Raw genomic sequence first — 14,034 nt, 5'->3', positions numbered from 1 at the left:
AAAGGCATTGTTCACAATATCCGGCTAGCTGTAGGTGACACTCATGTGGAGGATATATCTTGTTTTGTCCTTAACGGATTGCCGTCTCCTCTAGTTTTGGGGTTACCCTGGCTCACTAGACATAACCCCACTATTGATTGGCAAGGAAGGCAAATAAATGAGTGGAGTGACTTTTGTAGAGAGAATTGTCTCACAGCGACTTTTGCAGAGGTGTCTACTAAAACGGTGCCATCATTTCTCTCTGATTTCTCGGACGTGTTTTCCGAGAGCGGTGTTCAGGAGCTACCTCCTCAGCGGGAGTTTGACTGTCCCATTAACCTCATTCCCGGCGCCAAGCTGCCAAAAGCACGCCTCTACAATCTCTCACAACCGGAAAGAATCGCTATGCGAACTTACATCTCCGAGAGTCTCGAAAAGGGGCATATTCGTCCCTCAAAGTCACCTGTGGCCGCGGGTTTTTTTTTTGTTAAAAAGAAAGATGGCTCTCTGAGACCTTGCCTAGATTTTAGGGAGCTGAACCGTATCACGATTCGCGATCCCTATCCCCTTCCTCTGATCCCGGACCTCTTCAATCAAATTGTTGGGGCCAAGGTGTTTTCCAAATTGGATTTGAGAGGCGCGTACAACCTGGTCAGGGTCAGAGAGGGGGATGAATGGAAAACGGCCTTTAATACCCCTGACGGGCATTTCGAGAATCTCGTTATGCCTTTCGGCCTGATGAATGCTCCGGCCGTCTTTCAGCATTTTGTTAATAGTATTTTCTATCATTTAATGGGGAAATTTGTATTGGTGTATCTTGATGATATTTTGATTTTTTCCCCTGATGTTCAGACCCATCAGGATCATCTTTTTCAGGTTCTGCAGATTCTGCGGGAAAATAAATTGTACGCCAAGCTGGAGAAATGTCTTTTTATGGTATCGGAAATTCAATTTCTGGGTTTTCTCCTCTCTGCTTCTGGTTTTCGCATGGATCCCGAGAAGGTCCGTGCTGTACTTGAGTGGGAGCTTCCTGAGAATCAGAAGGCATTGATGCGCTTTCTGGGTTTTGCGAACTATTACAGAAAGTTCATTTTGAATTATTCCTCTGTTGTCAAACCCCTCACTGACATGACAAAAAAGGGGGCGGATTTTTCCTCTTGGTCGGAGGAGGCGCTTGCAGCCTTTTCTAAGATTAAAGAGAATTTTGCGTCTGCTCCCGTCTTGGTGCATCCCGATGTTTCCTTACCTTTTATTGTTGAGGTGGATGCTTCCGAGGTGGGTGTGGGTGCGGTTTTGTCCCAGGGCCCTTCCCCTGCCAAGTGGCGACCCTGTGCCTTTTTCTCTAAAAAACTCTCCCCGGCAGAGAGAAACTATGATGTGGGCGATAGGGAGTTGTTGGCCATCAAGTTGGCTTTCGAGGAATGGCGCCATTGGTTGGAGGGGGCCAGGCACCCTATCACCGTTTTTACCGACCATAAGAATCTGGCATACTTGGAGTCGGCCAGGCGTATGAATCCGAGACAGGCCAGATGGTCTCTGTTCTTCTCCAGATTCAATTTTGTTGTTACATTCCGACCTGGGATAAAAAATGTGAAGGCTGATGCTCTCTCTCGCTGTTTTCCGGGAGGAGGAAACTCCGAGGACCCGGGTCCCATTTTGGCGGAGGGGGTAGTTGTTTCTGCTCTATATTCCGATTTGGAGGCCGAGGTCCAGGCTGCCCAGACTGAGACACCTGCCCGTTGTCCTTCTGGGAAGTTGTTCGTGCCTCCTGAGCTACGTCACAAACTCTTTAAGGAGCATCATGATACGGTTCTTGCTGGTCACCCCGGGAGTAGAGCCACGGTGGATCTCATTGCTCGGAGATTTTGGTGGCCGGCTCTTCGTAAGTCGGTGGAGGGTTTTGTGGCTGCTTGTGAGACGTGCGCTCGCGCTAAGGTCCCTCGTTCACGGCCTTCAGGTTCCCTTCTCCCGTTACCCATTCCTTCCCGTCCTTGGACACACCTGTCCATGGACTTTATCACGGATCTTCCTCGTTCCTCGGGGAAGTCGGTGATCCTGGTGGTGGTGGACCGTTTTAGCAAGATGGCTCATTTCGTACCTTTCCCTGGTTTACCTAATGCTAAAACGTTGGCGCAAGCTTTTGTCGACCATATTGTTAAATTGCACGGCATTCCCTCTGATATTGTTTCCGATAGAGGCACGCAGTTTGTGTCCAGGTTCTGGAAGGCTTTCTGTTCTCGCCTGGGGGTTCGGCTGTCCTTCTCTTCTGCTTTTCATCCGCAGTCGAATGGTCAGACTGAGCGCCTCAATCAGAATCTGGAGACATATTTGCGCTGTTTTGTTTCAGAGAACCAGGAGGATTGGTGTTCATTTCTCCCTCTTGCTGAGTTTGCTCTGAACAACCGTCGTCAGGAATCTTCTGATAAGTCACCATTCTTTGGCGCATATGGGTTCCATCCACAGTTTGGGACATTCTCGGGAGGGGCTCTTTCTGGTTTACCTGAGGAGGAGAGATTTTCCTCGTCTTTGTCTACCATTTGGCAAAAGATTCAGGGTAATCTTAAAAAGATGAGTGAGAGGTATAAGCGTGTGGCTGATAAGAGACGTGTGCCTGGTCCGGACCTGAATGTGGGTGATCTGGTGTGGTTGTCTACTAGAAACATTAAGTTGAAGGTTCCCTCCTGGAAATTGGGTCCCAAGTTTATTGGGCCTTATAAAATCTTGTCAGTCATCAATCCTGTTGCCTTCCGTCTTGATCTTCCACGGGTTTGGAAGATACATAATGTATTTCACAGATCTCTCTTAAAACCATATGTCCAGCCCACGGTACCCTCCTCTTTGCCTCCTCCTCCGATTTTGGTTGATGGCAATCTGGAGTTTGAGGTTTCCAGAATTGTGGACTCTCGCATGGTCCGCGGTTCTCTTCAGTACCTCGTTCATTGGAAGGGTTATGGTCCTGAGGAGAGGATGTGGGTTCCGGTGTCGGACATTAAAGCCACTCGCCTCATCAGGGCATTTCATAGGGCTCATCCTGAGAAGGTGGGTCCTGGGTGTCCGGAGTCCACCCGTAGAGGGGGGGGTACTGTCACTACCAGAGCTTTGGGACGTTCTCACAGCTCTGTTTCTCCACCCCTGTGATGATGTCACTACTAGAGCTGGGAGGAGTTCTCACTACTCTGTTTACTTTTGGTTTCTTTCACCACAGCTGTCCTTCATGTGTTTGATTTTCCTCTCTTTATATCACCCCTCCTCCTATGATAGGATGTGGATTATAGTTCTCACTTCAGTTGTAGCTCTGGCTTTAGTTTCTTCACTTGTAGCTATCAGTTCACTGGACCTGTGTTCTGCTGCAGCTAGCACTCCGGATATTGCCAGCCTGTCCTTGGATCCGTCTTCTCTGCGGCTGCAACACCGTCAGCTAAGTGTGCAGACATTGTTGTGTTCCTGTTTATTTTCTGACTGGATCTGAGGTGGCCACGGTTCCCTCCATATACTGAGTAGGGCACTGGTGGCCGTGCCCCTTCCACTATTGTAGGGGTTACAGTGGTCATTAGTCTTAGGCACGTGGGCATGCCTCTTTCCGCCATTTGGATCCGGGCATGTGCTTTAGCAGAATAGGGAGAGCGTTGAGGGTCGGACAGGGGTCACCCGTTATCCTCCCTAGTTCTGGGTCCAGTCAGTAGCTCTGTACTGTGTATTACTATTGTTGCCCACATACAGCCGTGACATCTCCCTGCTACAACATGTCAGGTGCATATGTATTGTCATCTTGTGTAGTCTAACATTGCATTTTCATTTTAAGTATTTTCTATGCCTGTTTCATATATTATGCTGTAATTTCCATGTACACCAGCAGGTGGCAGCAATGTGTTTAGTTCAGTTTAGTATAGCTTGACTGGAATAGTTCATTCCAGTGTTAGCTCCCCCTCTTCTAGGAGCAGAAGTGGGCTGGTCCCACGCCCTGCAGCAAGGGAGGGAAGAAACCAGTTAGATCCAGTGTGTACCAGCCACCCCGGATAGGGGAAGGCTGTGTTGGTAGGAGCTCCCAGAAACAGGGATCCCAACCTAGGATCCAAGCCTCGGCTGAGGCCCAGGATCACCCTTCTCAGCCTGAGTCATCTTCCTCAGCTGGTTGACAAGCAAGCAGCCATCTCCAGAACTAAAGATCTCCAGGAAGAAGCCATCATACCCTGCTAGCAGTCCTGTGAGTACTTATCCAAAGACCAGGAGAAGCCAAATACCTCCTTCAGCTAGTCAGGCCCAAACCAAGCAGACTACAGACAGAGCAGAAGACAGATACCTGCCAGTTCTACTAGGCATATGATAAGAAGCAGAATATATATATAGATTCCTGTCACATATTGCCAATACCTGCTGGGACCCAAGACTATTGCTGTATCTTGTATGGATTCAAAGCTGCATTAAGTAAAGACAAGTTGGACCATATTTCCTGTCTGGATTGCATTAATTCCTCAATTACTCCTACTGACCGCACTCAATTTTATTGCATGTGAGCCAGGATCCAGGATTCCAGCCGTACCAAGGTAGGAGACACCGTTGACACTACACAGAGACATTATTCCCCCTCTGGCATTCCTCACTTGGTACGTGAGCTATAAAATCTTAAAGGGGCCTGTTACAGTACCTGCGCAAGCTGCAATTGGCGTCACGAACTAAAAACTATTTATATTGCGCCAGTGTGCATCTGTCCCAACCCGGCTTACTGCACTTGCTGTAAAGGGCAATGGTTGTGGAACAACTAACAACTGTGCCAACTAACAGCTTTGACTTTGAGTACTGGTAGTCCCCTGGTTTTCACCCTTTAACCCGTATACAGGGATCTGGACTTCACTGCAGGGGAACCACTAGGTCACTACCTCTTGGAATAGTCCTGGTGTAGTTCGCAGCTGACCCATGGGGATCAGAGACACTGGTAAGAAGGGATCAGGCAATAATCATAGTCAGGAAACAGGGAAAGATGAGGGCAGGCAGAGTTTGTGTGATTCTGTGAGGCAGGTCTTAAAAGGGTCAGAATGATAGACAGGCTAAGGTCAGTAACAGGCAGAAGTATGGTACACGGGCAGATGATTAGAATAACACACCTTCACTCGTAAGACTAGCAAGGTAGGAACCTAATCTCAGGAAAGATTGGCTTGAGTATAGACAGGTATCCAGCTATTGGTTGGCAGAGATGAGAGAATTTATTTTACACACTTATATAGACCTGCTATATTCTGACGCACTTTAGACTTTAGCATCAAGCTGTCCTCAATAGGGGCTCACAATCTAAGTAGAGTGGACTGGCTCTTTAAGAGCCGAGGGGCGCACTCTTGCCCTGTGAAGACAGGAAGACAGTCTGCAATGGGGGACAAAGGACTCCGACGGCTGTCCCCACTGCTGGAAGGACAAAAGCTGGGTGAGTGATCCAGCGCCCATGCCCGCCCCGTATAATGGGATGGCAGGGGCATGGAGTACCTTCATGATGGAGCAGTGAAGTACATGTAGTACAGTACATGGAGTATAGGTAGTACAGATAGAAATCAGTTTAGTACACAGTTTAGACACAGAGCAGAGACAGATAAAACGGTACAGATAGTTCTGACAGAGTACACTAAAGTTATGCCAGATACCCCCTTTAAGCTATGCTTGTGTCTGCAACTGCAATGTACATTTATATAAGGTTTTTACCAGGGTGAAATTATCTGCAGTACCCAAAAACTCTAAGCGTATGGCCACACGGTAAGGTTTCTGCCTGCAGTTTTAGAAGCCAAAGCCATGAATGAATTCAAAAAGAGTAGAAGTTGTATCGGCCCTTTATACGTTCTCTCTTTTTATGCTCCACTTCTGATTTTGGCTTTAAAACTGCATGGAGAAACCTGACCATATGGCTGCAACCTAAAATAGAGATTATTGGAAGGTTGGTTTTGGATTTCCCTACATGTGATATTTAAGCTTGGAAAGGAAAGTTATGTGAAGCTGAAAAAGACACAAGTGCCTTATGTCAAAAGCTAGGCATGGAGGCCAGATAAAATTTAGGTGAAGTTTTTGGATTTCGGCTCTTCAGATGAACCATACTAAGATGTGACCTAATTACTGACACATCAAGTTTTTTTTCTCACTTTTTCATCTTCACAGTTCAAACACCATATATTTTTGTTTTCCCCTAGATGCATAACAGCTTGTTTTTTTGCAGGACAATTTGTATTTTTAACTGCATAATTTGGGGTACATACAACTACATATACATATATACAACTACAAATAATGTATTGTATAACTTAAAAAAAATGTTGGGGTGTTAGCATAAGAAAGAACAGTGATTACATTTTTATTAATTTTTTTACGGAGTTCCCTATACTGTATAAATTACATGATCTGTTAAAGTCGTTCTCCTGGAATCAAGAAAATTAAAATACTTTTTTTTTTTTTTTTTTAATTTAACTTTATTTTTATTTTAGAAAGTCATAAAATTAATACCAGTACAACAATGTATGTAATATAACAATCATTGAATTAGTGCATAGAAAATTAAAATACTTAAATATTACTTTATTATAAATGCATTCCCAAATATCTTTTATTAGTTATAATGGCTTGTTTTGTCTGGGGAGCAATCATTAGGAGAAATAAAATGGCCGCTGTCCTATTAGTACACACAAAACCTGTCCTAATCACTCAGTAGAACAAGTTACTTCAGAACACTAAGCTAAAGAGCTGCCTCATCCTCCTCTCTGCTCTGCTTGTCAGGGATTATGATCCTGAATACAGCTGATAAGATCTTCAGCTGAATCTCTGTAGGAATGGAGTCCATGAGGAGACATGAAGTACAAAGAGGACAGACTGTGGTAATGGAGACTGCATACAAGAGCTGGAGTTCGCTAGCCACATCCTCACCTCCTCTCTGTACTTCATGTCTCCTCATGAACTCCATTCCCAAGAGATTCAGATGAACATCTTATCAGCTGTATTCAGGATCATAATCCCTGACAAGCAGAGCAGAGAGGAGGACGAGGCAGCATTTTAGCTCAGTGTTCTGAAGTAACTTGTCCTCCTGTGTGATTAGGACAGGTTGTGTACCAATAGGACAGTGGCCATTTTATTTCCCCTGTTGATTGCTCCCTAGGCAAAATGAGGTATTATAACTAATGAAAAGTATTTGGGAATATATTTATAATAAAGTAATATTTAAGTATTTTAATTTTCTTAATTCCTGGAGATCCCCTTTAAAAAAACAAAAATAGCGCACATAGAGCAGTAACGTTAGGTAAAAGTGGGGAGGAGAAAAACTAGTCCCACTCACCTGATGTTGTTGTGCTGGGCAGGCTCAGACTGGCCCACAGGGGAACAGGTGAATCCACTGGTAGGCCACGGAACAAGGTGGGCCCCTAGTTCCCCACCTCCTGCACAAGTAGCACATGGCACATTAGACTGACTAACCTACTTGTAGATAGGGAGCATTCAGCGCCTCAACCAGCCCATGTTCATATAAAAAAATTGGGTAGGTTAACAGACTGCCCAGGTTATTATTATAGAAGCATCTATTGTCTTAATGCCTTCTAGCTACAGAGGTGTGCCAGACAGTTTCCTCTTTCCCCAGGGACCTGCGTCTTGTAGCATCTTACTGCTGCCGCTGTTTGAGCAGGTAATATTTGCATATAGCTGTACAGTGGGCCCACAGAATGAAATTTACAGGAGGGCCCTAGGCATCCCAGTCCGACACTGCACAATATCCCAAAAGACCTTGCGAAGTTGCTGCAGTGGTGTCTGCATCCTGGTGGTACCGCCGACATGATGTCCGGAGAGCAATACAGATAAACATAGGAAAAAGGAAACTTGACTTGGCGCTAGCCAATGATGGTTTCAGAAAGCTAGAGTCTCTTCCATATTTTTATTAACCATGTACAAATGACACGTTTCGGGACTGGACTAGTTCCTTCATCAGGTATTACACATAATGGGCCAGATTTATCATATAATGTGCTCCATATGTACTCAGTATTTGTGACTTTGCCCTCGGCACTTGAGCAAAAAGTTTTGCGCAAGTGCCATCCCTCCGCCGACCTCGCCACTTTCCCTAAATGGGGACATTTATCTTCTACAACAGTTTTCTGGCATAAAAGAACACTGAAATCTATGCCATTAGTTCAGGAGCACAGACTGCAGAATCTTGCACCTTATTTATGATGAGGTGTACATGTCGTCATAAATCAGGTGCAGCATTCGGCAGCGTGCCTGATTATCATAGACCTGCGTACACTGCTGGGCTATGATAAATCTGAACTGATGTGTACCTGATGAAGGGCCTACCTGATAAAGCGACTAGTCCTGTCCCGAAACATGTCATTTGTATATGATTAATAAATATATGGAAGAGATGCCAACTTTCTGAATCCATCACTAAGTAGCGACAATTCAAGGTTCCTTTTTTTCAATGTTTATCTGTACAAAGGACTTATGGTAACTCTATCATTAAGTCATATAATGGGCTTGTTGGTAAGTGGAAAATAGTAATCTGTGTTTTTCAGTGATTTAAAAAAAAAAACTTTTACAAATTTTTTAAACTTTTTTAAAATGTATTTTTTATGCCCTACTAAGAGAACTGAGAACATGTGATCTTCTGATACACTTGAATACTTCTGGATTTCAGCGTACTAACATTATGCATTTTTGACCCTGCCAAAGGAAGGACATAATAGACACCCGTATTTGAAAAGGCCCGTGGCTTCCATAACAACCCCTTGGCACCCAGCGATTGCATCAATGAAGGGAGGTCATGAAGTGGCAAAGGGAGCACCCTGTCTCTCTCTAACCACTTAGATCCCATGGTCAGCATAGGGGGTTAAGCTGTAATACTCTTATCCCAACAGGGAGAGCAGGGTGCTAGCTGTATAATACAACCGGCAACCGGAAAAGATGGTGTGGCACATGGAATTTTGTTGGTTTTGGATCAGAAACCATACCTCAGATACTCGTCTCAATAATTAGACAATATTGTCTAGGAGCAGATCCCATGGTCACTGTTATGAGTTATTTCAGTCATGCTTCTTTACCTTAGTGATTTGCTGTTCAACAGTGATGGTCATGTTCTGGTTGGACATCTCCAGCATCTCAAAACGATCTGCAGGAAAGGTAGAGTCTGGGAGGACAACAGAACAATGACAGACCCCCATCCCATCCAGAGATCCAGTGAAGTTTTGAATCTGTTGAGACAAAACAAATTTGTTCAAGAAGAAACTTTTATTTCACTGAATATGACATTTTAAAATTTTGGTAAAATGCTAGAAATAACAAATAAAAGAATAAGCAACCAAAATAAGCAACCAAAAAGATTAAGAAAGCCTAACTAACTGGGACAAAGTCCTCAAAAATAAAAATACAGCCAAAAAATGGGATATCTTTAAAAACATCCTAAAATCTCATTGTGAGAGGTACATACCGTATGGGAATAAAAGGTTAAGGAACAAAAAGAAACCAATGTGGATAAACAGAACTGTAAAGAAAGCAATAAATGACAAAAAGAAAGCCTATAAAACACTAAAACAGGAGGGTAGCACGGAAGCACTGAAAAATTATAAGGAAAAAAACAGAACATGTAAAAAACAAATAAAAGCTGCCAAACTAGAGACCGAGAGATGAATTGCCAAAGAGAGTAAAACTAACCCTAAAATGTTCTTCAATTATATAAATGTTAAAAAGTATAAATCTGAAGGTGTAGGCCCTTTAAAGAGTAATGAGGGGGGAGTCGCAGAGAGTGACGAGGAGAAAGAAAAGCTGTTAAATATTTTTTTCTCCAATGTATTCACTGAGGAAAATAAACTGTCAGATGAAATGCTGAATGTTGAAATAAATTCGCCATTAAAATTGTCCTGTCTGACCCAGGAAAAAGTACAACAGCGACTTAAAAATATCAAAATAGACAAATCGCCAGGACCGGATGCATTACACCTCCGTATCCTAAGGGAATTAAGTAATGTCATAGCCAGACCCTTATTTCTGATATTTGCGGACTCTGTACTGACAGGGAATGTCCCACAGGATTGGCGCATGGCAAATGTGGTGCCAATATTCAAAAAGGGTCCAAAAACAGAGCCTGGAAACTATAGGCCGGTAAGTTTAACATCTGTTGTGGGTAAACTGTTTGAAGGTTTTCTGAGAGATGCTATGTCAGAGCATCTTAACGGAAATAAGCAAATAACGCCATATCAGCATGGCTTCGTGAGGGATCGGTCATGTCAAACTAATTTAATTAGTTTCTATGAGGAGGTAAGTTCTAGACTTGACAGCGGCGAATCAATGGATGTCGTGTATCTGGACTTCTCCAAAGCATTTCACACTGTACCGCATAAAAGGTTAGTATATAAAATGAGAATGCTCGGACTAGGAGAAAACGTCTGTATGTGGGCAAGTAACTGGCTCAATGATAGAAAACAGAGGGTGGTTATTAACGGTACACCCTCAGATTGGGTCACTGTCACTAGTGGAGTACCTCAGGGGTCAGTATTGGGCCCTATTCTCTTCAATATATTTATTAATGATCTTGTAGAAGGCTTGCATAGTAAAATATCAATTTTCGCAGATGACACTAAACTGTGTAAAGTAATTAACACTGAAGAGGACAGTATACTGTATATATACAACAGGGGACAGTATACTACTACAGATGGATCTGGATAGATTGGAGGCTTGGGCAGATAAGTGGCAGATGAGGTTTAACACTGACAAATGTAAAGTTATGCACATAGGAAGGAATAATGCAAGTCACCCATACATACTAAATGGTAAAACACTCGGTAACACTGACATGGAAAAGGATCTAGGAATTTTAATAAACAGCAAACTAAGCTGCAAAAACCAGTGTTAGGCAGCTGCTGCCAAGGCCAATAAGATAATGGGTTGCATCAAAAGGGGCATAGATGCCCGTGATGAGAACATATTCCTACTACTTTACAAATCACTGGTCAGACCACACATGGAGTACTGTGTACAGTTCTGGGCTCCTGTGAACAAGGCAGACATAGCAGAGCTGGAGAGGGTCCAGAGGAGGGCAACTAAAGTAATAACTGGAATGGGGCAACTACAGTACCCTGAAAGATTATCAAAATTAGGGTTATTCACGTTAGAAAAAAGACGACTGAGGGGAGATCTAATTACTATGTATAAATATATCAGGGGTCAGTACAGAGATCTATCCCGTCATCTATTTATCCCCAGGACTGTGACTGTGACGAGGGGACATCCTCTGCGTTTGGAGGAAAGAAGGTTTGTACACAAACATAGAAAAGGATTCTTTACGGTAAGAGCAGTGAGACTATGGAACTCTCTGCCTGAGGAGGTGGTGATGGTGAGTACAATAAAGGAATTTAAGAGGGGCCTGGATGTATTTCTGGAGTGTAATAATATTACAGGCTATAGCTACTAGAGAGGGGTCGTTGATCCAGGGAATTATTCTGATTGCCTGATTGGAGTCGGGAAGGAATTTTTTATTCCCCAAAAGTGAGGAAAATTGGCTTCTACCTCACAGGGTTTTTTTGCCTTCCTCTGGATCAACTTGTAGGATGACAGGCCGAACTGGATGGACAAATGTCTTTTTTCGGCCTTATGTACTATGTTACTAAGTTACTATGTAAGATTATGAGAAGTGCAGAGACTGCCATTGTTTCCATGACCTGGAGAGCAAGGAGGCCCTAAACCCTAAACTCAAGGCTCCATATGGGTGAATTCATATGTGGCTAAAGAGTGAAAGTCGATTACATTCAAATGAAAGGATTTGCTTTGGAGGCAACCGCATAGATTTCTGGTGGCCCCATTCAGCTGAATAGGGAAGTCCCAGAAATTACTGCAGCATATCTCTCATGTAGACATTGGCTTTCAGAGTAGCTACTTACATGTGGCACTAGAGAGACAGGTTTTTTTTGCTTCTGGAGGAAAGCTAATTTTGCATACTTTTCCTAGCAAGCGTTGCTTTTAGGACACCTCACACCAGTTGGTTGTAAGGAGAAACAGTATCTTCTAAAAACTATCGATAGCTAAAACACATTTAGATATCTATGTAGATGCTGTAACTTGGAACCAATGAGGATGGAGATACGTGTTGGGCATAATAATCACAATAACCCTAAGGGTCAGCTTTCTGTATGCAGTTTTGGAAGAGGAAAAGTTTTATCTGTCCATTATACTTTCTCTCCTATTATGATCCACTCCTGATTTTGGCTTCCAAAAAATCATGCAGAAACCCAACCGTGTGGCTGTACCCTAAAACTCCCTCTGGAATATAGAGGAGAAATAATATAAAAAATTAGGCTTTATGAGGGACCATTTTAAGCGATTCATTGTTTGCCCGGGTTCCTCTGATGAATTTTTTATTTCCCTAAAGTGGGGAAAATTGGCTTCTACCTCACAGTTTTTTTTTGCCTTCCTCTGGATCAACTTGCAGGATGACAGGTCGAACTGGATGGACAGATGTCTTTTTTCGGCCTTATGTACTATGTTACTATGTTACTATTGCTGCTTTTTTAGCAGTGATTACTCACGAGGCAAATGAAGATATCACTGAGCTCAGCCCTCCTAGCAGCACCATTGCAGCAAATATATGCCCCATTTATCAAATACGCAGTATATTAGACATACAATCGAGCAGGTTTGTCAACCTAAATTTGTATTTTTTTCTGGACAAATTATCCAAAAATCCTGGACAGCCAACATTTCTATGGCCAAATTGGAAAACTATAATAAACTATAAAGGATTTACAGTAAGTAATACACATCTATAGGTCAGATACTAATACTGAACATGTTACTGGCATTTAACGTGAGCCTAGGACCCTTTTCTTCCATTACACGGCTCCGCAAAACAAATAAAACATGTCCTATACTTGTCAGTAAAAATCGGGACGTGGCCCCATTCAAGTCAATGGGTCTGAAAAAATGCAATCCGACATGCTGAACCGTCTGCAAAAAAAACTGATCCGCAATTTTGCGGACAGCACGCGGCCTTCTGAATGAGCCCTTAAAATGCTGAGAATTACAATCAAAATAACCCGCTCAAGTACCACCAACCTCAATAAGAAAAAAAAACACGGACACGTAAAAATTTTTTCATGGACACTGGAAACAAAAGTTCCATATTTTGACAGACTGTCCAGGAATTTCTGGACTGTTGGCAACCCTGCAGTCCGGGTAGGGTAAACGTTAGACGATTTTATAAAACGCATTTCTTTTTGAACCTGAAATAAAGAGCATTAAAATAACTATTAAAAGTTTTTAGGGTTTGTAGGTTGAGAGATGTTATCTTAATGGGAAAATAGCTTTCAATATTTGTACATTTTGTATGTAGTAATACTGAAAAAATAACTTGGCACGCGATGCACCAAAAGTAATAGTAACTACCTTCCAGTAGAACTTACCAAGCTGGCTGCATGATTCTGGCCGATGCCAAGGAGCAAAATGAAGAAGGTGAACATGGTGTCCTTCTTGCCTTCTATACCGCCAGCTAGTGGTCACCCTCTATATATACTCTGGTGTGTATACTCCACCCCTCCCACTTGGTAATAAATAAACCAGAGACCAATGATAAATGATTGGGGAAGAAATATAACACGAGCTACGGCTATCTGCCCAATGACAAGCAGATATGTTTTTCAATTATTATGACTGGTCTCATTAAACTTATCGATTTTAAAGCATCACCATACTTTGAAAAAAAAAATGATATGTCACAGTGACATATTAGGCTACTTTCACACAGGCGTTTCTGGGTCCGCCTTTGAGATCTGTTTTTTGAGGGCTCTCACAAGCGGCCAAAAATGGATCAGTTCAGCCCCAATGCATTCTGAATGGATAAGTTCAGAATGCATCGATTTGGCTGCGTTTAGTCTCCGTTGCGTTTTTTAGATGGTCACTAAAACGCAGCTTGCAGCGTTTTGGTGACTGTCTGACTATGCGGAGCCAAACTGATCCGTTATTCACTGACACAACATGGCACAATAGAAAAGGATCCGTCCCCCATTGACTTTTAATGTAAATCTGAGGCCCCTACTGATCGTTAGAATGAGGCTG

At 43.0% G+C, this 14,034-nt stretch overlaps 1 protein-coding gene across 1 annotated transcript in view; it reads right to left on the bottom strand.

Moving 5' to 3' along the window:
• The window catches only part of LOC120978130 (olfactomedin-4-like), a 29,647-nt gene extending 16,208 nt beyond the window's left edge, over nucleotides 1–13,439 (bottom strand). Inside the window, exons 1-2 of the mRNA XM_040406358.1 lie at nucleotides 13,383–13,439; nucleotides 9,030–9,179 (exon numbers count right to left, since the gene is read on the bottom strand). Coding sequence (XP_040262292.1) covers nucleotides 9,030–9,179; nucleotides 13,383–13,439 — 207 coding nt within the window. The remainder of the gene's footprint in view (nucleotides 1–9,029; nucleotides 9,180–13,382) is intronic.
• Between the last annotated feature and the right edge of the window lie 595 nt (nucleotides 13,440–14,034).

Source organism: Bufo bufo, chromosome 8 (genome assembly GCF_905171765.1).
Source record: "Bufo bufo chromosome 8, aBufBuf1.1, whole genome shotgun sequence".
Taxonomy (NCBI): Eukaryota; Metazoa; Chordata; class Amphibia; order Anura; family Bufonidae; genus Bufo; species Bufo bufo.
Note: the sequence above shows the minus strand (reverse complement) of the source record. Positions and strands in the feature narration are given on the sequence as shown.